This window comes from Eumetopias jubatus, unplaced genomic scaffold, assembly GCF_037043125.1.
Source record: "Eumetopias jubatus isolate StellerSeaLion01/CBP00866 unplaced genomic scaffold, mEumJub1_p1.0 scaffold_12, whole genome shotgun sequence".
In the NCBI taxonomy this organism is placed as follows: domain Eukaryota; kingdom Metazoa; phylum Chordata; class Mammalia; order Carnivora; family Otariidae; genus Eumetopias; species Eumetopias jubatus.
The window spans coordinates 55,410,187-55,437,671 of NW_028274818.1; the positions used below are offsets into that span (position 1 = coordinate 55,410,187).

Consider the following 27,485-nt stretch of genomic DNA (forward strand, 5'->3'; position numbering starts at 1 on the left):
TCAGTCGGTTAAGCATCTGCCTTCAGCTCAGGCCATGATCCCAGGGTCCTGGGATGGAGCCCTGCATCAGGCTTCAAGCTCAGCAGGGAGCATGCTTCTCCTTCTCCCTCTACCCCTCCCTACCTCTTGTGCTCTCTCTCTCTCACTTAATAAATAAATAAATATCTTAAAAAATTGAGTGTAAATTAATTTGTCAGATTTGTTTTCTTGAAAACAGGTTTTTTTTTTTTATAGGGAGGGGTGTCTATGGGAGTCTATGGAAAAAGGAGTCAGGATGATGGCCTTCAGAGAAAGTCACTATGGAGAAAGAATAAATAACAAAAAAGCAGGAGTTTTCCAAGGGGGTGGTAGTGGACATGTGTGTGGGATGAAGGGTATCTGTGACAAAGGGAGCAGCATGGGCCAAAGCAGAGACGTGAGAATCATAATGGTATGAGTTTAGGAACTAGGACCCGATATCGTGAGTATAAAGAGGGAAGCAGGGAGAAATAAGCATAAGAGAGATGAAAGCCAGTTCATGGAGGCCCTTGTATGCCCTTGAGCTTGGGCATTGTCCAAAGGGTGATGGAAAGCTTTTGAAGGGTTTTGAGGATGGACTTGCCAAGCCACACTTGCAGCAGTGGGGACAGTAGATGGGGGTGACAGGGTATTAACTTCCCTATGTTTACTTTGCCAGTAGAATGATTGATATGCAATCTGCCTGCTTCACTCATGTATTTATGAGTCTAGTCCCCAAAGGCATCCAGGTTGGGATGTTTAAGGATTTCTGTAATGCATTAAGGCAGATTTGTCATATGAGTCAATCCCTTAATAGGTGCAAAACTCATCAGATGCTTAGCAGTGTGGGTTAGTGAAGGCCCTGTGATCAAGTAATTCTTCAAATCCCTGAAGATGACTTTTTTTTTTTCCCCTGCAGGGAGGAGTGACTAACAAACATAGACATTAAGGCTCTAGTTATACTTCTTTTATATAAGGTAAGAAAAGGTAGTCAGTGAAGCTAAACCTTATTAAATCTAAGCAGAGGACCATTGAATGAGCTCGTAATGTACATGTAAACTTTAAATTGCACAGGAATTTCAGTTATCACTTCCTTGTGGCTTTAAAAAACTTTCCCCTAGTATTCATTTTGCCTCCAACTATTTTTTTTTTACTAAAAGCCATATTAGAATACTGCATCCAGATACATCTTTGTTGATTATAGAAGTATTATATTACCAGGTCGTGGTCTTAACTCTTTAAAGAAATCAGTAGACACAGCCCAGGGTGTTGTGTCCAAGGGGCTGCCGTTGGTCCTGATAGCAGCCTGGTAACTTGGTCTCTTCGTTCCAGATCTTCTACTCGAAGCCCGGATACTTGCTAAGTCTTCAGAAAGAGAATCTCCCTTCCACTGCCGGGTCCTGCTTTCTTCCCCAGACTCATCCCTTGTCTTTCCCCCTCCAACTCTCCCTGAAGTCATGAAGAATTTCCACCATTTCTTCGAATCTGCCCTGCTTCTTTGTATCTCCTGAACTTTGCAGATGGGGGTCTCTCAGTAGAGATGGTTCCTTTTATTCCCTCCTATGACATGAAGAATATAGTCCACATCAAATGACACTTCCTCAGAGAAACCTTTCTAACAATGCCCTGGGAAAATCTTTCTTTCCTATGCACTACTTCCTTCACATCTCTTTCCTTTATAGTCTTGATCATATCTTGCTGTGTATTATATATGCACACATATATGAACACCCCTCTCTCTATATACACACGTCATATATAAAGTAGGTAGTACTCTTCAGAAATTTGACTAAATGCACTGTGCCTACCATACACACATATGTATGCATATGCATATCGTATATATGCATGTATACGTATGTATTTATGTATACTTACATGCATTACACACATACAAAGTGAACAATGCATGTAATCATATTTCTGAGGAGTATTCCCATATACGAAGACTATTTCATGGGTGGTGATATAAATATGTCCTTTTTGTTCTTGATGCCCTCATGTGTTGTTTATTTTAATTTTTTTTAAAGATTTTATTTATTTATTTGACACAGAGAGATAGCGAGAGCAGGAACACACAAGCAGGGGGAGCAGGAGAAGTTGTGGTCTTATCTCTTTAAAGAAAGAGAAAGCAGGAGAGGGAGAAGCAGGCTTCTGCAGAGCAGGGAGCCTGATGGGGACTCCATCCCAGGACCCTGGGATCATGACCTGAGCCAAAGGCAGACGCTTAACAACTGAGCCACCCAGGCGCCCCTCATGTGCTCTTTAGAAGAGATGGTAGGAACTGGTCACATAGCTCTGGGAGAGAACTCTGGATTGGAGAGGAAGAGACTTAGTTTTGCCCTTAATCCCCATGTTACCTCAAAGTTTCTATTTCCTTATTGTAAAATAGGGCAAGCTGATGTTAATAATTAGAGGAAATGTCATAAGTATTAATAAAGTTTCTAAAAGATTCAGATATGACATAATATACAAACACGAGAGAAGAGAATCAATGTTAATGAACTCTTGTAATCACAGTGCTAAATATATTACTTCATTTAGATTATTACCCTATGCTAGAATTTTAGAGGCTAAGTAGAATGTTAAATACATAGTTTCTTTTGTGTCTGATGACATGAAACAGAGCTGTCTCTTAACCTTTCTACCAATCTGGTTTAAAATCAGTGATGAACATTGATAATGAACTGGTAAAAAAAAAGTTTTATTTATTCAGTTTGTTAATAAGTTTGTCTGTCTTGTTTTTACACTAGATTCAATCACAAACACACCCACATATACACATTAAGACACACACACACAGATTTTAAGGATGATCTGGCTAAGTACCCATTCAAAAAAATCAAGTGCCCTTTGAGTCAACATGCTCCCTAGTTTTTTACCCATTTTGAAAAAAAAAGATTTATTTATTTATTCTAGAGAGAGCGAACAAGAGAGAGAGAGAATGAGGGAGAGAGAGGTGGGAGGGGCAAAGAGAGGGAGGGGCAAAGGGAGAGAGAGAGAGAATCTTCAAGCAGACTCCCCACTCGGCATGGAGTCCAATGTGGGGCTCAATCCCAAAACCTGGAGATCATGACCTGAGTCAAAATCAAGAGGCAGATAATTAATGGACTCAGCCAACCAGGTGGGCTGCCTATTTTATTTTGCATAATTAGTAAAAATGATGGGAAGGGACAAATGTATGTCTATTTATTACCTAGGACCAAGTACACAGAGGTTTTAAGCAACATTCCATCAAATTTAGTTAATGAAAAGTAATGTGGCTGTCCATTTAATTTGCCAAAGATCTAATTGGTTTTATTTAATGATTCATGAATTGGGCAGTATCCTATCTAGCAAATCAAAAAGAGCTCTGAAGAGCTGTACACAATGAAAGGGCAGCCAAGAGATATAAGTAGTAGTATATAATTCTCTATGTTTATGTCTCCCAAAGCAAGTATCCATTATATTTTTAAAATAGTTTTATTGAGGTACAGTTGACATGTAGTAAGCTACGTAAATTTAAATGTGCATTTAGACAAGTTTTGGCATATGCATACATCTGTGAAACCATCACCACAATCAACATAACATGTGTATCCATCACCCCTCAGAATTTCCTCTACCCCTTGGTAATCCCTCCTGCCTACATTTCCCTAGCTCCCAACTTCCCACCGTCCCTAGGAAAGCATTGATTTGACTTCTTTCACTCTAGATTGATTTGAACCTTCTAGAATCTTATATAATTGGAATACAGTATGTATTTATTTTTGTCTGGCTTTTTTCACTCAGTATGATGATTTTGAGATTCATTTACATTGCTGTGGGTAAAAATTGTTCATTCATTTTTGTTGCTGAGTAGTATTACATTGTGTGAATGTTCCACACTTTATCTATTAACATTTTTTAAAGATTTATTTGTTTATTCTAGAGAGAGAGAGAGTGTGTGTGTGTGCACATGCAAGCCAGGGGAGGGGCAGAGGAAGAGGGAGACAAGCAGACTCCCCACTGAGTGGGAAGCCCAATGCAGGGACTCGATCCCAGGACCCTGAGATCATGACCTGAGCCAAAATCGATTTATTTGCTCAACCAACTGAGCCACCTAGATGCCCCATCCATTAACATTTTGATTACGTTAGCTTGTGCATAGCTTTTGGATATTATAAATAAACCTGCTATGAATATTTATATATCAGTTTTTGTATAGACATGTATTTTTATTTTTTCTAGGTTAATAAATATCTGAGTTGAATTATTAGATCATACGGCAGATATATGTTTAACTTTTAAGAGACTGGTACACTGTTTTCTAAAGTGGTTATACCATTTCACATTTCTATCAGCAGCATATGAGCTCTAGTTACTTTCTTCTTTGGTAATGCTTGTTATGGTCAAGGCAGCTATGTATTAACATTTTATTTTGCATTTTCTTAATGACTTGATGTTTAATATCTTTTCATATGATTATTTGCCATCTGTATATCTTCCTTGGTTAAGCATCTGTTTAAATTCTACCCATTTTTAAATTGGGTTGTATCTTATTGAATTTTGAGCTTCCTTTATATATTCTGAATACACATCTTCTATGAGCTTTAGTATTTGCAAATGTTTTCTCCCCATCTGTAGTCTGTCTTTTCAGTCTCTGAACAGTGTCTTCTCAAGAGTGGAAGTTCTTAATTTTGATAAAGCCTAATTTATAAAATTTCTTTTTCATGGATTGTGCATTTGACATTATATCTAAGACATCTTTGCCTAATTGAAAGACTTTCTTTTATGTTTTCTTCTGGAAGTTTTATACGTTTAGTTTTTTAAAATTGTGTTATGTTAGTCACCATATAGTATATCATTAGTTTTTGATGTAGTGTTCCATGATTCATTGTTTGTGTATAACACCCAGTGCTCCATGCTATACTTTTAGGTTTTACATTTAATTCTATGATCCATTTTGAGTTAATTTTTGTATATGGTGCAAAGTATTAATTGAATCTTCTTCAGGTCATATAAATATCCAATAGCTCTGGTATTATTTGTTGATAAGACTGTCATATCTCCACTGAATTCCCTTAGATAAATGAATGAATGCTTAAAAAACACATAGTGCCGAAACTGTCTCAAGAAGAGACACATAACCTGAGTAGTCCTATATTGTTAAAGAACTTGAGTTTGTAGTTTAAAAACTTTTCCACAAAGACCTAGAGACCAAAATGATTTCACTGGTGAATTCTACCAAACATTTAAGGAAACAATAATGCCAATTATAAACAAACTCTTCCGGAAAATTAAAGAGGACAGAATGATCTCTAACTCATTCTGTGGGACCAATGTTATATTGACACCAAAACCAAGCCAAAATATTACAAAAAATAAAATACGGATCAACATCCATCATAAACATACATGCAAAAATCTTTAACAAATGTTAACAAATATAATGCTACAATGTATAAAATGGGTAATATATCATGACCAGGTGGGGTTTATTTCAGCAATGCAAGATTGGGTTAATAGTCAATGTAATTCACCATATTTTAACCAAAACCATAGGATCATCAGATGCAAAAAAAAAAAAAAAAAAAAGCGTCTGACAAAAGCCAACTTCCATTCCTGAACAAAACTGTCAGCTAACTAGGAATAGAAGAAAACGTCCTCAATTTAATAAAGGGTATTTATGAAGTATCTATAGCTAACATCATTCTTACTGGTAAAAGACTCAATGCTTTATTCCTAAGATTAGGAACAAGGCAAGGATGTCTGATCTCACCACTTCTATTCAACATTATACTAGAATTTCAATGCAGTAAGGCAAGAAAAAAGAGATAAAAGACATCTAAATAGAAATTGGAGAAGTAAAGCTATCTTTATTTTTAGACAACATGATTATTTATGTAGAAAGTATTATGGAACCTACAAAAGAGTTACTAGAACAAATGACTGAATTTTTATATATTAACAGTAAACAATAGGAAATTAAAAAATGTTTAACTACCATTTGTAATAACATCCAAAAATATGACATAGGATAAATCTGACAGAAGATGGGTAAGAACTATACACGAAAAACTGCAAAACACTGCTGAGAGCAATTAAAGAAGATCTAAGTAAATGAAGAGATATACTGTGTCACGGCTTAGAGGATTCAACATTGTTGTGTTGTCATTTCTCCCCATGGTAAAACACCCTTAAGAAATTTACTAAACTTTGTTCATCCTTCAAATCTGTGCTCACTCCTCTTCACTCTCCTTCTTCCTTATCTCAAGCACCTCCAAACTTGCCAATGCAGCATGCAAAAAGCCTTTTCAGAGTACAGATTTTCATCAGAAAGGGAGAGGCTGAGTATTTTCCATTTTATTTAGACTTTGAGTTAAATGGGCCAGAATTCATTTTTACATCTGCAGGAAGGGAAAGAGTAGCTCTGAGATTTTATGTATGCATATGTGTATATATCTAGTGTTAAACTACATACATATCTGTGATTAAACTCCTAGGCTAAACTTTGAGACGTAAAGGACTTCCTCATTAATAAAATGTAAGCCAAACAGCCAGCAAAAGCCCTGGGAATGAAAGCATTTTGAGCAAATTGTGAAAGTGTTGGGGTCTCTGAGCTTCACTGACAGCTCTCGTCCTGGTGGGCTTTACTGTCCTATTCCACTGGGTCAGGATGGCATTTCTGGCCCCAGCCCGCTTCCCTGGTCCCATCAGTCGAAACTGGTATGGGCTGCAAGGACCAAAGAACACCTCCGGGGCCAGCTGGGGATCAGTCAGGAAAAGCCATGGTATGTTAGACTTGGCCCCTATGAAGGACCCCAGCTCATCCTCGTACGTGATGTAATCTGTCTGCAGAGTCTGGCTCTGGCCAAACCTGAGGAAAGAACGCATACTGGAATGAGTGTCACAGTTGTAAACCAAGAACTGGTTTCTTACGTTCTACCTCAGAAAAGTAGCATTTTAGTCAGCATCTCCCAAACTATCCCACTCTTCTTTCTCCACAGCATTGAATTTATCATTTGTTCTTTGGCTATAAATGGGTTGATTTTTTTCTACTTCCTAATCTCTATCTAAGTTTGATGTTATTTTGGTCTTCTGCTTCTGGCCTGGAGTGAACTGACCTTCATGTGTCCAGATGACTGATTAACTTAATTTACTCTTTAACACATGGTTATTCTTTATAAAACATTGCTTAGGATCTGCCCCGGCGTTAGATTTTGGGGCATGGCCTCATTTACTTTTATGAGCCCTGAAAAAGAGTCTACCATTTAAGAAATGAGGTTGACTTTGGGGCTTCTCTTCTTCCTCCTCCTTATTCCTACTGGCCTGTAATAGAAAGGGTGGTAAGTAGAGTGAGCTGTGTGAATTGCTAGCACACAAGGGTGCCCACTTCGCAGAGCTGTCCTGTGAACTGGATGAGATGCAGGGGAGGTTTTGTTGAGTCTGAAAGTTCCAAGTCTTCCCTTCTCTAGATCCTTCGCCAGCAACTACCTTCGCCAGCAACTACCTGGCAGTGAATGATGTGTTAGAGCTCAAAAGAGGAAAGAAACTTCTTATACAGTCACCTATTCATCTGAATGGGATTCATTATCTAATTATTCTTTCAACAGATTTTAATATATAATTTGAAAAAGATTTACTTATATAGAAGTAATTAACATAAAAATTACATTTAAATATCTGATGTCTAGCCACTTAAATGACTTTCTTCCAGTCCCATTTATGCTGTACTTGAGAACCCGTGTTTGGATGAATCAGAAATGAATATTCTTTTAGAAGAAAATACCAGGGCAGGTGAACTCAGTTTAGTTCTTCATTTGGTTTTCTTATTACAGTGCTCGGTTCCCAGCTAGTTAACTTGCTGGTGGACATGCGGCTGTTGGAAAGGACTTCTTGGAGACATTTGAGCTGGATAATTCTTTGTTTAGGAGGCCTGTCCTCTGCAATGTAGGATGTTTAGCAGTATCCTAATTTCTACACATTAGATGCCAATAGTACGCCCTCTATACTTGGAACAATCAAAAATATCTCTGGACTTTGCCAAATGTCCCCTGGGGATCAAAATCACCTCCATTTGAGAAACTGTACTCTAGAGTGTAGTGTGGTCTACAGTACAGGTGATGTGTAATGACTATTATTTTCCTGTAGAATACTGCTTGATCATAACAAATGTTCCAAAAACATGAACTTTGACTAGCAAAAATATTATAAAATATATAAATGTTTTCCTACATGTAAAGGAAAAACAGGATTTGTTTCATTAGCAAGTACAATCTCTTACCACTTGAGTTTTTTTCCCATTTTCTCATCAATATCATCCATCATTTCACTTGTAGTTGGCAAGGTACATGATTCTAGAAAAGAAATGAAGAAAGAAATATTTAAAAAGATGAAAAAATCAGAAATATATAATGACACATGAAGAATTTTTCTTAGTATTTATGAACTATGTCCCTAAAAGATTTTGTATCAAGAGGAGCTGCCTTTGGTATCTTTAGTAGAATAACAATTTACAGAAATAAAGACTTGAGAAGGCAATGAACCCCTCTGTGAATGGCAAAGCTGGCCTGCAGTGAGATAGTGACCACAGAGAAGTTTGTGATTTCAAATCACCCAACCTCATATTTCTGTGATGTCATGCAAGGCCTAATCCTCAACATGCCTGAGATGCACCTCATGCACATAATAGCTTAATAGTTTCTTTGTATTTCTTATTTTCATCCTCTTATTAATAATTCTTTCAAGAAATAATCTGGTAAAATAGTTCACTCTAAGGGACATGGCGATTAAAATGGAACAATGGAAAGAAGCATGAGTTTTCCAGCATCAGCCTGCAGCCAGAGGGGATCTTAAAGGGGCATCAGAAAATTGTTAGTGTTTTGCAGTGGAGGGGTCATCTGATTACTGAGGGGTCATCTGATTACTGAGTGTAGCTCTTTGCCTTTGTAACAGTGGTAGAAAGCTATTATGACATTCATGATGCAGAACACTTCCTAGTCATTGGTAGCATCTTACCTAGCCTGGAAGTATCTTGTGGTCAGATGTTTGCTAAAATTTTTGTCTGCTTTGTTTGATGTTGTGTCCTAAGTGCCAAGATAGAGTGTGGCACATAGTAGTGCTCAGTAAGTATTTGATGAATGGATAAATGATACCTTTTGTTTCATGTAAATTTCTTGGGTTTATGAACTGTAACCAACTTTTTTCTAAAACCCCAGGTGCTTGGCACTGTTGTGCCTTTAAGAGAAAAACACAATAGAAGTATTTTACAGAAAGCACCCTTATAAAAGATTGCATGACAGGGTTTATTTAAATAATGATCCTTTGTGGTACACTTGAAATAGCTTATTTATCCACAACATTTTTAGAAAACATACAGTCTATGATTGTAACATTTTCTTCATTACCTATAGTCTAAGTTTTTACTGACAATATGTTAGGTGAAGTATACCTATATTGCCAAGGTTTTTGAACCCTTGAATAAAAAGGCACTTTAAGTAATAAGGATGATCAGTATGATTAACCAACTGAGCCACCCAGGCGCCCAGGATGATCAGTATGATTGATGTAAATTAAATCAATATACTTAAGACATTGCCTTTCTTCATGTAATCCTCATATTCTTGATTTCCTCACAAAAGCACACTTGTAGTCACTGGAGACCATGGGGTCTAGAGTGGAGGGAGGAGGGGAAGATTGTCAATAGAGTGGGTGTGGCCTGACCTTGCTATTCTGACAGTTTGACACCAGTAAGATCTCTAGCATTGCCTGCAACATCCTCCAGGGCCCTTCTAACCTTCACGGTGTATCTTGACATTGCCTCTACCTATTGCTGTCTTTCTCTTGCTTAAAGCCTTGCAAAGTCCCTCCAATTTCCCTATGAGAAGTCTAAGCTCTGTAACATAGCTCTTAAGCTCTAGTCCCTTTCTCTATTTCTTGCCACTCCCTGCCTCTGTTTTACAGAACACCCTAAGACTTCCTAACATTCCCCTGGCTCTATTTTAGACTGTGTAAGGTCAAGGAATATTTCTTGTTCCCTTTGTATTCCTAGCACCTAGCACAGTACTTGGCATATAGTAGGTGCTCAATAAATGCTCATTGACTAAATGGATAAAAGACAGAATGGTCCACCTACTTGCAAACACTTTAGCAGCCCAGCGAGCCTGCAGGTCAGCTGTGGGGATGGCAGCCCCAAGGGACTGGACAAGGCCAATCACAGCCAAGGTTGGCTTCTCCATTTTTTGGGGGAAGATGTCTTTAAACAAGGTGACCTCACTGTTTCTGCTTTTGATGGTGGAGTCATCAAGGAAGGGGTAGGCGTAACCATAGCCTGTTGCAAAAATGATGGAGTCGATGGCCTCAAACATGGTCCCATCCTCAAACATGGTCCCATCCTCAAACACGGCTGCTGAGGTCTCTGTAAACTCCTTCACACTGGGCTTGATGGACACAGTGCCACATAGGATGCAGGATGGGAGCTCATCATTGAACACAGGCTCTTTCCTCAGGGGACTGTTCAGAAACAAGATACAAAGGCTCTTGCTGTAACATACCTCAATTCCAAGAAATATCTGCAATAGTTTATAGCACTGGAACCAAATTTGAGGAGTTAAACATTAGCATGAGGACTACCGAGCTCTCCTTTTGTGGCAGTTTTTTTCCTATTGTCCGCAACAATCCTTAAGGAATTCTGGGTGGCTCAGTCAATTAAGCATCTGCCTTCAGCTTAGGTCATGATCCCAGGGTTCCTGGGATAGAACCCCGCATCAGGCTCCCTGCTCAGTGGGGAGTCTGCTTCTCCCTCTGCCCCTACTCCCCGCTCTTGCTCTCTCTCTCAAATAAATAAATAAAATCTTTAAAAAAAAAGAATTTCTGTCTGAGCTGCCTCTTTTGGCCTTTTGAAGCTTGAAGATTTCCCTATGAGTACTTATACGATTTCGTGATTCACCAAATAGATGAGAATAAAACTAATTCCTAGACATAATCAGTGGTTCAGAGTGCAGAATCTGGAACCAGATGGCCCAGATTTATAGTCTACCTCTGTCTCTCACGAGCGGCTACTTCTCTGTATTTGTTTCCTTATGTATAAAATGGGGATAGTGATAGAATCTACTTCATACTGTTGTTGTGAGAATTAAATAACATTACCTGGAAAGCACTTAAAGAGTGTCTGCCACTTGCAAGCATCATTGTTGTAAGTGAACTATTATTATAAATGAGGTCTTCTATGAGAAAATCAAATTTACTTGGTGAGCTGCTTTATTGCCATGTTTGGTTTCCTTTACTTTGATTGCCAAAATTCTAGGATTCAGAGATTTTGGAATTTATTCCAAGTATCTGAAGCACTCAGAAAGTTTATAAATCTTAGAATCTGTCTATATACTTCCACACCATTCTCTATGTCTATAATTCTGCCACCTCTTCTTTTGCTTTATAAGGTGACAAAAAGTAGGTCACAATAAAACCTGTTTTTCTCCCCCTGCCCCCTACCCAAGGGAGGAGTGAAAAGGTGTCATCAATACCTTACAGTAATTGGAACCTTTTCTAAGAGGGAGCTTCATTCTTGGAATGAATGGATTTCCAAATCTATGTTTCAATTGTCTAAAGGGCAAAGCCAGAATATGATTTACAGTTACTCTTACAAGACAAAAAGTCTTAATCAGCTCAGGTTTTGGAGCCTCTGTTACATTAAACACAATTTTAAATCCATGAAATCAACATTTTTTTTTTTCTTTAGGGATGTAGCAGTCTGCCAGACTAGATAGGATAAATGCTGTGGAGTGAGGGTCTGGCTCCTAAACCTGGTATTTGCTATTCCAATTTACAGTTTCCTCTTGTTTTTCCTTATCTGATTCTCTAAACACAATGAAACATTTTTTTAAGGATTTTATTTTTAAGTAACCTCTACACTCAACATGGGGCTTGAACTCACAATCCTGAGATTGCATGCTCTATTGACTGAGCCAACCAGGTGCCCCCAGAATGAAACATTTTTGTTAGCATGGGCCAAGATGAAATTTCTTAGTGAGTCCTTTCTTGTCTTACCCACTTTAATAGTTTTCTATGGATATACTGATTCTTTTGCCAAGAATGTTTTTCTTTTTTTCTCTCTTTCTTCCTTTCTTTCCTTTTTTTTTTTTTAGAGAGGGAGCATGTGAGCAGAGTGGGAGGGGCAGAGGGGCAGAAGGAGAGAGAAAGAGAGAGAATCTTAAGCATGCTCCATGCCCACATGGAGCCGGACACGGGGCTTGACCTCATGACCCCGAGACCATGACCTGAGTTGAAATCAAGAGTCGATGCTTCACTGACTGAGCCACCCAGGTGCCCCTAGTATGCCTTTCTAGTTAATAGGTGTTGGGCTCTGTCTCTATACAGAAGTATATAAACAAATCTTAATTTTAAAGGCTACATCAGTTTTGTGAATCTTCATTGTTTTACATGTTCCATGCATCCTGACTGTCCTGCTAAAATCCCAGACTCTGTGATTAAGGAGGTGTGCACTTTCATTTTGAGATTTTCTGCTTTCTGAGACATGTTGATTAGTACTACTTTGTTCATTGCTCTTTAGAAGCATATTGGAAAATTTAAGATTAATACGAACCAATATTTGTAAAGCTTTATAGTTTACAAAATGCCTTAATTTTTTTTATCTTACTTCATACCACGATAGTTTTGAGGGGTAGATATTATTATTGCTATCCCCATTTACCCATAACATGGGTAAGATATTCTGCAAAAGGACAATTCATGAATTGGCTCAGCCCTCAAAATTCCATGCTATAGCTTGTAGCTACCATAAATGAATCTTGCATGTCAGGGGTATCTAGCTGTCTGCTCCTTTGCCATTTTGTATTTTCCCATGCACCTTTCCCCACTAGAGTCATTTCAGTAAGATTTTCACCGCATGCGTGATCTCCGAGTATACTGTGTCAGTCATGCAGTCCTCAGTTCAATCCCAATAACCTCAGTGAGCTGATTAAAGTTAGACCTAGAGAGAAAATTTCCACTGAAACTAGTGCCCCACTTTTTTGGATGATAAAATAGGAGTTATTTGTAGTACCCATTTAAAGGAATCAGGCCGTAGTTCTCATGCTTAAACCACATGTTCATCTTCTTGACATATAACCAGTCAGAGACAAATGAAGGAAGGGCATTCCTGAGGAAGGTTGCAAAACGGGTCACATACACCATGTCCCAAGGATAGCCATCATTCCAAACCTGGCTCATGACCCAGGAACCACTTCTGCTGCTGATAATGACCTGGTGGGGAAGGCAACATGGATTTCAATATCACTCTGTAAGAAAGAAGCAGATATGACACAATGGACATGTTCTGTGGACATCTCCATACATTTCCCTCAATATCCAGGCAGAAGCATTTTTAAAGAGTTGGGTCAAGATGAATAGTCCATGATTGAAACTAGGTAGAGACAGAACTACTCTGCCTCTACACCCGAGAGGGGTAGTGCAGAGTTGTGGAAATAATGAGAACCTGTCATCTTGGAACAAGAGGGCTGTGTATTCTGTTGTGATGGGCCTAATCTTCACAGAGTCAGAGACATTGATGTAGGACTGGTGGATACCAGCCAGTCCAGAGCCTCAGTGGTAGTAGATGGTGGTAGTTGCTGGATTGGGTGGAAGAAATGTAGCTAAATCTTTACCTGAAATTAGGCTGAAGAGATGCCAAAGAGTTAATTCAGTTCTCTGTCTGAAGTCTCTTCCAGTCCTTACACACCCACTCCACGACCTCTGCTAAGCACCCAAACCATGGCAGCTGTCTCAGCTCTGAGACAAGCCCAGCTGCTTGTTTATTATGCCACTTTTGTGACAACCCAAGGGAACTGAACTTCAAAGAATTCCTTAAATTTTATTTACATACCCTTAAGAATTTGTTTATTGAGCATATGTTTCCTTAAAAATAGGTTAAGTTCTTCAGGGTCTATTGGTCATGGATGATTTAGCTTAGAGTCCTTTGGGAAGCCTCCTTTGACTTCATCCAGGCTAAGCTAGGTTCTCTTTTTATGGTGCTGCCATTGCCACACCTAATGTGTGGCATTTTTATTACCTCCTTTCGTGCCTGTCATCTCACCTCCACCCACTGACTGCTCCTGCAAATCAAGAAGTATTCTGACTTATTTCTGTGTTTAATTCTAGTCGGACATAGTTCTGGCATATAACATGTGCCCAGTGTTTGTTGAGCACTGGCCTTTGAGTGGATAAATGACAGTAAGAACCAAATCGTACATGTCTTCCAGACCTTCGGAAAGATAAGCACAATGCCTTTTGTATGGTAGGTGATAAGAAATACTGTTATATAAATAAAGGTGGATCCTGACTAGCAACAGTTTGCTTAGAAGTGATCAGAACACAAAATTAAAACAAAAAATGCACTCTTATATATACATATATACACATGTACACTTACCTCTGGGTCCGGCAGAATGTACTTCCTTGCCAGCCTGGGCCACATTACCTTGATTCACAGGGAGAATGTCTTAAGTCCTCCTTGATTCAATGGGCATATGCAATAGGTGGATCCCTTGTCTTATGATGTGGCAAACACGAGCCTCAGAGCCTAAGCTTTGATCTAAGAGCAGAGCTGTACCCCAGCTTTCTTTCTCACAGTGTACCTGTGCAGCCAGACGGCTAAGCTCCACAGCAATGTCAGATCGTGAGCTCCCCAGACCGATCACAAGGACCCTCTTCCCCTTGAAGGCTTCTGGGTCCTTATAGTCACTGCTGTGGAGGTAGTGGCCTTGAAACTGATGTCAGCCTCAGTGGAACATGAGGAGTGGTTTGAGTTGATTTTCAGAAGAAATGATGGAGACTCACTGTTTCCATTTTTTAAAAAAATTCCTATTATCAGTCTTAATTTTTAAAAAAAGTTTCCTAGTTGAAATGCGTTTATCCTTTTAGTGGTTTTTGACAATAAACCCCCAACTAAGTACTTACAGTGCCTTAAAAAACCTACAGTATGGGAACTTATATTTTGATAGTCATCATAGCTAATATTTATTGAGTACTTACTGTGGGCTAGGCCCTCTGCTAAAGGATTTACAGTTTAACGTTTAATCTTGATAACATCTCTGAATGGCAGATACTAGTATCCCTATTTTAAAAGACAAGGAAATCAAGACAGAGAAATTAAGTGACTCGTCTATGGTCACATGGTAAGGAACTAGCGGCATAAGAGGTTGAGCCCGAGTGTTCTAAGGCTACATTCAGAACCCCTAAATACACTGCCTCTTAAAACCTTCATGCTTTCAATCCTCTATTCTTCCTGAATCTTAATGATCTTGGCCTATGAACAGCATGCCTGCAGATTGGAAGTCTAGTATTTTATAGTGGACATGTGTTCCTGTTGCAAAGAAAGAAGGAAGGAAGGAGAAAGGATGGTTGCTTGTGTATTGTATTTATTTGATGTTTGGCATTTTGTTTAGTAATGGAGTATGCAACTATACACACACACACACACACACACACTGAAATTTCTTTTCTTTTTTTTTCTTGTGTTACTGTTTATTTTTTTTAAATTTTTATTGTTATGTTAATCACCATATATTACATCATTAGTTTTTGATGTAGTGTTCCATGATTCATTGTTTGTGCATAACACCCAGTGCTCCATGCAGTATGTGCCCTCTTTAATACCCATCACCAGGCTAACCCATCCCCCCACCCCACACTGAAATTTCTAAAGTGAATTTGCAAAATGTGCCTATAGATGACTTTTTAAAAACCCTTCCTCTACACAAACACTTCCTTTACAGGTCTTCATCTGATCTCTGACTTGCAGGTCCTTGATTCTTTTAGCATAAGAGTTCAGGAGGCCAATTATTTCTATATTTCACATATCATCAGACTTCAAAATTTTGTTTTGAAATCTTTGGAAACTTAAGAATAATTATTACATACAATCTATGGAAAGATCTAGCTCAACCCTTGATATTTGTGTATGTCCCCAGACTATTGTATATTTTCCAAACTTACCAGGAAAGGAATCACTTGGTAGATTGGGGTATACATGATGTCCTGAACAAATCATTACAGCATCAAAAATAGCAGATTCCTGTTTCCCATCCTTTTCTGAAACAACTTCCCACTGTCTGGTGACTAAGAAGTTGGGACATTTCTTTATATTAGAAACCAGGGTCTTAAAGAAAACCAGAAAGAAATTCCTTCTATTTACAATTCTATGGGTTTTAATTTTCTCACAGTGTTTCTGTAGAGGAAATAATTGTCATGAGTTCCCTGATCATTGAGAAATATATGGGAAAACAAAATAAGGAGTCATAGTGATTCTTCAAATCTCTCAAGAGAAATTACCCAGTGGGGCATATTTACTTTTTTGACATCTAGTTAATAGATTCGGGGTAAATTACACTGAATATTCTTGTGAACGATGCCATCTCATTTGCTTACTACCACCCTCAACTGACATTCCCGGCTTCTTTCTCTCTTGACCTCATTTTCTATCAATTCCATAAATATGGGAATATCTTAAGGTTATCAATCTTTATTTCCCCTTTGCAATGTACAGATACTCTCCCTTGGAAATATTAGCCACTTCCATAGTATGACTATTATGTAAATATATGCAAAATTATATTAAATATAATAAATAAAATAATAATAAATAAAGGAAATTATATTAAATATAATCCCAATTCATAATTTTGTTGATTATTTTTCTCACTACATATATATGCTTTGTATTTAACAGTAATGAGTTGAGATTAAGAATTCTAAACAAATGTGAAGTATTATTGTTATTTATGGAGCCAAGTCATCTCTGCAATAACTGCTAAGTCTCCTAAAGGACTGACAGGCTTGTGTGTGGGGTGGGGCTTCCTGAGGCCTCAGTTTGAAAATAAAACTTCCTCTAGTCATGGTTGCTATGTTTCTCATAATAACCAGGCTCAGAGATTTTAACTTTCTTTAAGTCTCACTTTGAAATTTCTGCTAAGGTCAGAAAAAGGGTGATGGCTCATGCCTGGCCGATTTTCAAGCTTCAGTCTTTCCCATTCACCCACAGCCATAACTTTCGTTGGTGGTTGTGAGAAGGAGAAGTGGGAGGGAGGTTTCTCAGCTGTGCATTGAAGGGAGGGAGGCTTGAACTTCAGGCAGGGGACTGGTTAAAAAAATCTAAGACTGCTCGGGGAAACAGAGGATAAGACCTTGGATTATTTCCATCATGAATGAATCTCTGCTCTTTTGCCTCTTGACCCCAGCCAATCATAACAGGAAGAGGAAGAATATGTACCCTCCTTGGAATTTTCCCTAAAGGGCTGTTCTACACACAAAGGAAAACAGATGTATTATATAACAACAGACAATTGCTTCAGAGAGCTCATATTTTCAATTTCAGCATGTGGTGTGTTTTGAATGGGTAAGGGGGAAGGTAAGCGCAGACTCTGACGCTGGCTGAGAGAGCTTGCCCTAGACCCAGAGATCCAAGCAGCTCTGGTCACAGTATCACGGCCTGTCTTGGGTTATAACTGTGTCCATGTCTCATCTTCCCCACTAGAACGTCAGCAACTGGAGGGCGAGGTCAGAGGCTAATTCGAGAATGTTGTGCATGCATGTCAGCAGTCTGCCTTGATCTTCTTTCAGATTCCATCTCTGCTTGTCAATCCCATTTCTACTTGTCCAAATATACTCTCAAGGGCCAACTCAAAAGTCGCCCCCTCCATCATGCCTTTCCTTGCCTCTCTCTTATCAACCAGAAGTCGTCCTGACCCCACCTCTACCAACCTCTGATCATTTTTACTGCCCTAATCACATATTCACGTATATTATAGTTAATCTGAGACTTGTTTTCTCTGATTTAAAAATGCTGGCTGCCTGCCGTACGTACATCTTATCTGAGCCATAACCTAACATCGTATCCTATACATAGTGTACTCCCAGTGTATTTGTTGAGTGAATAAATGAATGGGGACTTCATTCATTTGATCCACCAAAAGTCCAGATAGTTCTGGTTCCATTGTTTTCCCCTTTTGTATAGCAGCAGCATGAAAGTCTTTTGAGGACACGAGGTCTTAATATTGGAGTATAAGAAACTTAAAACATATTCACTTTCAGCCTGCTAGTGTTTAAACCTCATTTGGTTTCCATTTTGCAGAAAAAGCACATGGTGAAAAGTTTAGAATTACCACATTTCTTTCTTTCGGAATACCTTCTGCCTAACAGGACTTGCAAGATAAAAGCTTATGTAACACATTTTTCAAAAATCCCTTTCTGAGAATGGATTGTATGTACCAAGCACCTTTTCTTCAAAAAGAAGAAAGGGGTGCAGTGTATGGAGGGGACTAAACTTTAGAGTATTTTTATGTGTTTAAAAGCCCATGGGGCCATGGAGTATAATTCTGCTTATAACCAGTCACCTGATGGGAAAGAAATATCCGTCTTTTGGATAACTCAGAGTCTTGACTTTGCATTTTACTGATCTGTCATCTATTGCTTCCTTAAATAAAATTTGTGATCTGGCTGCATTGGTCCTGAGATCAAGCCCCATGTAGGGCTCTCTGCTCAGCGGGGAGCCTGCTTCTCCCTCTCCCTCTGCCTGCTGCTCTCCCTGTTTGTGCTCTCTCTCTCTCTGTGTGTGTGTGTGTCAAATAAATAAATAAATATTTTTAAAAAAACAAAAAAGTAATAAAAAGTTAAAAACTGATTTAAAAACAAAAACAAAATATACAACCAAAAGAATAAATCACTGAGGATTTACTGTATTACTATTAGAGAAGACTAGAGTTTGACCCAAGCCAAAGGCAGACGCTTAACCAACTGAGCCACCCAGGCACCCCTTGGTTGTATATTTTGTGATAGTTCTTATTGGCCTTCAGATCTCTCCTCTGTAAAATGAACAAGTTGAACTAGATATTTACTAAAGTCCTTTCAACATTCCACAAATCTCTTACTTTATTGACTAAGCCTCAGTAAACCTTCTCAAAAATAGAAAATATAAGCCAAAGATGACACAAATGCATTTAATTTGCTTAAGAGGATCTTTCTTGTTCGACCTATCCAACTGTCAAAAACTTGATTTAATTTGCTCCTGAGAGCCCCTTGTTGGGGCTCTAGAAGCTGAAACTAAGGACGTTTCAGCTACTAGAACTGAGAATATAAGAGTCCAAAACATGGAGCATGAGAGAGAATCTTTGGAGTAGATCTCTTTGGAAAGAGTTGTTGGTGTGCTGTGTGTTGTTTTCCCATCATAGAAATGGAATCAAAAGACCTGCTTCTTGAGGCAAACATGAGGCAAGGGGCTCAATCCTACCACCTGGAGAGCAGTTTGGGAGCTCCATGGAATTTTTGTCTACCTGATCTTGCCTGGGAAATCTAGAGGATGGGATTTGGGCTGGCTAACTGTGACAGGGAGTTGTGTTTATATTGTGTTTGGCCAGCATTCCCAGAGTTTATTGAGACAAAGCATGTATAAGGGTTTCCTGAGGGCCAGATGTGATTCACTAAGAGAGAGTAAATATGGGGCCATATTAGGTCCTGTCTAATAGGGCTACAGAAGTGTTTGCCAGGATAGGGTTCATTCTTCTGGGTCAAGAGAATTACTGGGGAGAGGTCATCATTGTTTGGGGTGCCTGAAGTATAAGCCAAGACATCCATACAAGTAAGACCTAGTTTTAAACATCTACCTGCCCAGAGACCTGGAAGCTGCAATATGATAATACCAATGAAACTAGATCTCCACCAGCCCTCCACCCCATCCCCTACTTGGCCTTTTTTAAACCTCTCTTTCCCTTTCCTCTTTCTACTCCCTTCCTGGCCTTTCTGGAAGCTTCAGAAACCTCCCCATCAGCATCATGGGGAGGAAGAGTGGAAGCATTAAGTGGTAAAGAAAAGCTTTATGCCCCCTTCCAGGACCTTAGTTTCCCCCAGCAGCAGGTCCAGGTGGAGGTACTAGAGAAAAGATTAGAACTTTAAATGAAATCCAAGTTTTTGATTATTGCCTGAGAGACCGGATCTTCCATTTTCTGAATTAAGAGTGTGGTTGTGACTTAACAAGACTGTGGAAATGTCTATTACCCAAAAGTAATCAGTAAAGTCATGAGCTTGGGGGTCTTTTCCTCTAAGTTCCCGCCCCTTGACAGCATCTTTAGGGACATAATTGGTGGTATTCCAGGTACTTAAACAGATGAGTGATAATGTCCTCAGAGTTATGTGATAGATTAAAGTGAGCACAACTGAGAAACAATGAGAGAACATTTTTTGAAGTGCCCTGGAGCTGCCTCTTCAGCTCTGACCCTGAGCATGATGAAGGACCAGGAGGCAGAAATGTGTCAGACCAGGGAGAAGGTATTACTAGGGCTCCTTCATCTCCCCATGAGCGGGGAGTCTATCTCCTGGTTTGCCCCAGCTCTCCATGTCCTCAAAATACCATGCTTTTTTTTTTGTAGCTTAAACCACTGAGGCTGACAGCACCCTGAAGTTCACACTAGACTTTATAAGAACTGGATGAAGATCAGATTGAGATTAAGGAACATTTGTAGAATACTAACTATTTAGAAAGTGTTTCCTTTCCATTTGTTATCTCCTAACACCCTTGTCAGATAATTATTACTGTGATTCGCAATTTACTAATGAAGAAATTGAGCTGTTCAAATTAATCAAACCAACAAAAGTTTGACTTTACAGTGTGTCTTTTCCAATATCTTATAAAATGAGTGTAATGAGAATATCTACTTTAGAAAGCATGGAGAAGATAATACTTCAGAGGGTTGTCCAACAAATATTAATGGAGCACTTACAATGTGCCAGGCACTGTTTGAGGCATTGGGATGCAACAACAACAGAAAGAGGAGAGGGTACCAGCCCCTAAGAATGCATTGTTCTAGTGCAGACTCCAGGATACAGCACGTAAAATGCTTCCCACCGTGCCTGGTGCTCAGGAAATGATGGGGTAGTATTGGCATTTACCACTAATAATAACCACTATCGTTTGTGTTGACTGTTCACTCACTGCATACCAGGCAGTGAGCTAAGCATTTTATTTTTTTAAATTTTATTTTATTTTATTGTTATGTTAGTCACCATACATTACATCATTAGTTTTTGATGTAGTGTTCCATGATTCATTGTTTGTGCATAACACCCAGTGTCCCACGCAGAACGTGCCCTCCTTAATACCCATCACTGGGCTAACCTGTCCCCCCACCCCCCTCCCCTCTAAAACCCTCAGTTTGTTTCTGAGAGTCCATAGTCTCTCATGGTTCGTCTCCCTCTCTGATTGCCCCCCCTTCATTTTTCCCTTCCTTCTCCTAATGTCCTCCATGCTATTACACATTATTTCATTTATTTTTGTAAGGACCTGGGGAGTCAGGTGTATTACTGTCTCCATTTTATAGAGGAAAAATTGAGACTTAGAGAGGTTAAGCTGCACAGGGTCACACAGCTAACACGCGATGGGACTGTGACCCTTTGCCAGCTCCTCTCAAGGGGAACAAAGGTAGGGGGAAAGGAATGAATGTGCACAGAGTATTTATTAGGTGCCTGGCACTGCGGTAGAACATAAAGATGGGAGTATGCCACACACACTGCTGCTGCTGATACATTTTTGATGATGATCAGCACAATAACAGAGGCTTATAAAAGGGTCTTTCAAACTCAGAAGGGTAAGGAGTTTACCCTGCGGGAAGGGACTGGAGAAAGATTTGCAGTTGCATCAGTGTTTGATTTGGTCTTGAACCATGAGGACAAAAAATGTAGTGAGAGAGAGAGGAAAAGCCTGTCAGCCCTGGGGATGACAAGAGCAACGCACATACCTGTCAGAGTGCACAGGGAGGGTGGGCATGCACCTGGGAGAGTGCACAGGAATGCGTGAGTCAGAGGGAGGTGTATCTCCCACCTGAACCTTTCAAAGCCTTCTCTCCAGGTAATGATGTCTCTTTGCAAGGGATCTGAGTAACAGTCACACTAAGTGGTGAATGACTAAGAAAGGGTTGATATAGCAACTCATGAAAGGGGAATTTGGCTTTTAAGAGACAGCAATGTCTTAAACAAAAGGAATGTATTTCTAACAGTGGAACTTTGACCATTAGAGAAAGGTCACGTTGGTAGAGAGGGTAGTTTTTCATAAGCAGGGTGGCCATGCATCCTGGTTTATTCCACACATCTTGGGACTGCTGTGCTGGCATCTTTATTAATAGTGCCCTCTCTGACTTGCAAAAGTAGTCTGGTTTAATTGAAAAATGATATGGTCACCTTACTTATTATAAGAGATGCTCTTACCCTAGTTCAGATTTCATCCCAGAGGCCCATTCAACCTCTACAAACACTGCTGGCTCTCTTTCTGGTAACTACGGTCTTAGATTAGAGTCTGTTTCCTGGAAACTTCTTATAGTATAAGTGCAAAATAGTCTTCTGTAAGACTTAATTTTACTTATTGAACGGTTCTACTTTATAAGAAGACAAGTCTACCAAGGAGAACCATTTTCTTAAATGATGCAAACATACCTTGTTTCCCCAAGGCTCTGACTCAGAGCAAATGTTTCCAACTGGGCTTGTTGCCCAGCGTGTTTAGGGTTTTGCACGCATGTGGGTGGTGATGCACTGTGAGTAGCTTTTCCCAAAATTCTAGTTTCCACCAGACTCTCTCTTTTCTGACCTCCCAATCCTTTTCTAGTCAGTTTTACAGTATTCTAAAACTATTGTTGTTGTTATTTTTACTATAAGAAGTATACTTTATTGTTTTTTTTAAATTGATGCCTAATTGAAATATAACATTATATTGGTTTCAGGTATATGATATTATTTAATATTTTTATATATTGCAAAATGATCACCACAATAAGTCTAGTTAACATTTGTCACCACACATAGTTTCAAAATTTTTTCTTATAATGAGAACTTTTATGATACAATATTGTTAGCCAAAGTCACCATGCTGTGTATTACATACTTATAGCTTATTTATTTTATAACTGGAAATTTGTGCCTTTTGACCCCTTCACCTGTTTTCCCTGCTCCTTATTCCTCACCTCCGGCAACCGCCAATATATTCTCTGTGTCTATGAACTTGGGTTTTTTTGTTTTTGTTTTTGTTCTTTGAGGTTCCACATATAAATGAGATCATGGTATTGGTCTTTCTCTATATGACTTATTTCACTCAGCATAATGCACTCATGTTTGATTCATGTTGTCACAAAAGGCAAAATTTCATTCTTTTTTATGACTGAATAATATTCCATTGCATATCTATACCACATTTTCTTTATCCATTCATTCATCAGTGGGCCTAGGTTGTTTCCATATCTTGGCTATTATAAATAATGCTGCAATGAACATGGGGGTGCATATCTTTTCGAATTACTGTTTTTATTTTCCTTGGGTAAATACCCAGAAGTGCAATTGCTAGATCATATGGTAGTTCTATTTTTAATTTTTTGAGGAATCTCCATAGTGTTTTCCAGAGTGGCCACACCAACTTAAATGCCCACCAACAATGCCCAGGGGCTCCCTTTTCTCTACATCCTTGCCAATTCTTATTTGTCTTTTTCATAAACCATTCTGACAGGTGTGAGGTAAGTCTTACTGTGGTTTTGATTTGCATTTCCTTGATGATTGGTGATGTTGAGCATCTTTCCAGTAACTGTTGGTCATTTGTATGTTTTTTTTCTAAGCTATTGTTTAACTGTGCACTGTTTCAACCATTAAGTAGTGAGCTTCTTTACTTCAAAAACCATGCCTTACTCATCTTCCTATCTCTCTACCTAGGGCACTGCTAAGCATATAGCAGGTGTTTAGTAAGTATGTTTTTATTAAATGACTGATTAGCTACTTGGGGATTATAGTGTGTTTTGGAAATACAGAGTTCCATCCCTTGAAAGGGCTGCAAGGAATTTAAGAAGGTTGAAAAATCTGTCCCTCCCTTCAAAGTGACTAAGTACGTTACAAGATGATGGGACAGCAGCAACTACCTGGTCAGGCTCATGGATTTTTTATAGACTTTCCAGTTTTCAAATTCCATGAGTAGTGTGTAGTTTGAATACCAAACTGAGCGGGAGTGGTTTACACACGGTGCCTATAATTTGGCTTCCCTGGGCAACAGACTAGGATTTTGGAGGGGATGAGAGAATTTACTCTGGGCTTTGTGGTAAAGTGTGGGAAGTGTGGTGCTCACCAGACAAGCTGATTATTGCAGAATGCATGAGAATCTGGGGAGATTTTCCAGATCATGTTATATCTTGTAATTCTCATTATTGTATTTTGCTAGATTTAAGGGAGTTTTCGGGGATCTACAACTGTATGCAGAGGTCTTGATTTCTTATGATTTCCGGATCCCTGGCTTCATTCTATCACATCTCCAGGCCAGTTCTTACCACAGACATACTCCTGCACCTCCTTGTCTGGACCCATGCCTCACTGGTTCTCTCTTATCCCAGGGATAGAAGGAGGGACACAGGGGAAAAGATTTAGCCTTCCCTTTCCTGAAGTTTCCTTCCATAACCAGATATGTTGGTACATCACCTTGCAGTGACCCCTCATGTTGGCCAGGAGGATGCCCTGGGCCAAGGGAAAAGGGCCCAAACGGCAGGATCACTTTTCCTTTGTCCAGTGACTACTTCCTCTTCTTGACACCACTCTGCTCATCCAGTGAACTTAAGCTCAACTTAATTCTTGTCATAGAGATCTTTCACTTGTAGCAGTAAGTTTCTTTCTCTTTCTCAGGGATCATTCTAAGTTCTTCTAAAGTTGGGACTTCAACTAGTATCGGGGAAGTTAATCTTCCTAATCCACCCATTATGTCGAGCCCCTCTTTAGGGGTTGACAGCCTCACCCCACTGGCATTCACACTGTTCTCATTATTTCTCTGCACGTACCCTGCCTATCAGGATGTCTAACACCTGAATGCCCATCACATATACCACATTCCTTCTCGTCTTTCTGACGCTGGGGTGGGGGCCCTTGCACTTTCATTTTATCCGTACAAGTCTTATCCGTGGGCCAAGACCATGAACAAACTTCAGTGTCCCCAAGAAGTCTTCTGAGCACCTGCACTTTTTGCTGCTGAGCTCCCAGAGATCAAACACTGTGTCCCACACTATTCAACATTGCAGACTTCCAGGGATTGTCTGCTAATTGTCTCATGAATGTTAATGACCTCTGTAAAGAGATTTCATATTTCCTATCATGTATACTTTTTTATTTTATTTTTTTCTTTAAATTTTTTATTGTGATGTTAATCACCATACATGACATCATTAGTTTTTGATTCATTGTTTGTGCATAACACCCAGTGCTCCATGCAGAAGGTGCCCTCTTTAATACCCATCACCAGGCTAACCCATCCCCCCACCCTCTCCCCTCTAGAACCCTCAGTTTGTTTTTCATAGTCCATCGTCTCTCATGGCTTGTCTCCCCCTCCGATTTACCCCCCTTCATTCTCCCCCTCCTGCTATCTTTTTTTTTCTTAACATATATTGCATTATTTGTTTCAGAGGTACAGATCTGTGATTCAACAGTCTTGCACAATTCACAGCGCTCACCATAGCACATACCCTCCCCAGTGTCTATCACCCAGCCACCCCATCCCTCCCACACCCCCACCACTCCAGCAACCCTCACTTTGTTTCCTGAGATTACGAATTCCTCGTATCAGTGAGGTCATATGATACCTGTCTTTCTCTGATTGACTTATTTCACTCAGCATAACACCCTCCAGTTCCATCCACATTATTGCAAATGGCAAGATCTCATTCCTCTTGATGGCCACATAATATTCCATTGTATATATATACCACTTCTTCTTTATCCATTCATCTGTCGATGGATATCTTGGCTCTTTCCACAGTTTGGCTATCGTGGACATTGCTGCTATAAACATCGGGGTGCACGTACCCCTTTGGATCCCTACATTTGTATCTTTGGGGTAAATACCCAGTAGTGCAATTGCTGCATCATATGGTAGCTCTATTTTCAACGTTTTGAGGAACCTCCATACTGTTTTCCAGAGTGGCTGCACCAGCTTGCATTCCCACCAACAGTGTAGGAGGGTTCCCCTTTCTCCACATCCCCGCCAACGTCTGTCCTTTCCTGACTTGTTAATTTTAGCCTTTCTGAGGGGTGTGAGGTGGTATCTCACTGAGGTTTTGATTTGGATTTCCCTGATGCTGAGCGATGTTGAGCACTTTTTCATGTGTCTGTTGGCCATTTGGATGTCCTCTTTGGAAAAATGTCTGTTCGTGTCTTCTGCCCATTTCTTGATCAGATTATTTGTTCTTTGGGTGTTGAGTTTGATAAGTTCTTTATAGATTTTGGAAACTAGCCCTTTATCTGATATGTCATTTGCAAAGATCTTCTCCCATTCTGTCGGTTGTCTTTTGGTTTTGTGGACTGTTTCTTTTGCTGTGCAAAAGCTTTTTATCTCGACGAAGTCCCAATAGTTCATTTTTGCCCTTGCTTCCCTTGTCTTTGGCGATGTTTCTAGGAAGAAGTTGCTGCGGCTGAGGTCGAAGAGGTTGCTGCCTGTGTTCTCCTTTAGGATTTTGATGGACTCCTGTCTCACATTGAGGTCTTTCAACCATTTGGAGTCTATTTTTGTGTGTGGTGTAAGGAAATGGTCCCGTTTCATTCTTCTGCATGTGGCTGTCCAATTTTCCCAGCACCATTTGTTGAAGAGACTGTCTTTTTTCCATTGGATATTCTTTCCTGCTTTGTCAAAGATGAGTTGACCATAGAGTTGAGGGTCCATTTCTGGGCTCTCGATTCTGTTCCATTGCTCTATGTGTCCGTTTCTGTGCCAGTACCATACTGCCTTGATGATGACAGCTTTGTAATAGAGCCAGAAGTCTGGAGTTGTGATGCCGCCAGCTTTGCTTTTCTTTTTCAACATTCCTCTGGCTATTCGGGGTCTTTTCTGGTTCCATACAAATTTTAAGATTATTTGTTCCATTTCTTTGAAAAAAGTGGGTGGTATTTTGATGGGGATTGCATTGAATGTGTAGATTGCTCTAGGTAGCATTGACATCTTCACAATGTTGGTTCTCCCAATCCATGAGCATGGAACGTTTTTCCATTTCTTTGTGTCTTCCTCAATTTCTTTCATGAGTATTTTATAGTTTTCTAAGTACAGATCTTTTGCCTCTTTGGTTAGATTTATTCCTAGGTATCTTCTGGTTTTGGGTGCAATTGTAAATGGGATCTACTCCTTAATTTGTCTCTCTTCTGTCTTGTTGTTGGTGTATAGGAATGCCACTGATTTCTGTGCATTGATTTTATATCCTGCTACTTTACTGAATTCCTGTATGAGTTCTAGCAGTTTGGGGGTGGAGTCTTTTGGGTTTTCCACATAAAGTATCATATCATCTGCAAACAGTGAGAGTTTGACTTCTTCTTTGCCCATTTGGATGCCTTTTATTTCTTTCTGTTGTCTGATTGCTGTGGCTAGGACTTCTAATACTATGTTGAATAGCAGTGGTGATAGTGGACATCCCCGCCGCGTTCCTCACCTTAGGGGGAAAACGCTCAGCTTTTCCCCATTGAGAATGATATTCGCTGTAGGTTTTTCATAG

At 39.5% G+C, this 27,485-nt stretch overlaps 1 protein-coding gene across 1 annotated transcript; it reads right to left on the reverse strand.

The window, feature by feature from the left end:
• Positions 1 to 6,492: 6,492 nt before the first annotated feature.
• Positions 6,493 to 16,111, reverse strand: LOC114223974 (putative dimethylaniline monooxygenase [N-oxide-forming] 6). Its single transcript, XM_028123013.2, has 6 exons — positions 15,949 to 16,111; positions 14,589 to 14,731; positions 13,019 to 13,218; positions 10,094 to 10,470; positions 8,243 to 8,315; positions 6,493 to 6,835 (listed from the first exon to the last, which is right to left on the reverse strand). Exons 3-6 carry the CDS (start codon positions 13,183 to 13,185, stop codon positions 6,493 to 6,495), a joined length of 960 nt encoding a protein of 319 aa, XP_027978814.2. The 5' UTR covers positions 13,186 to 13,218; positions 14,589 to 14,731; positions 15,949 to 16,111.
• Between the last annotated feature and the right edge of the window lie 11,374 nt (positions 16,112 to 27,485).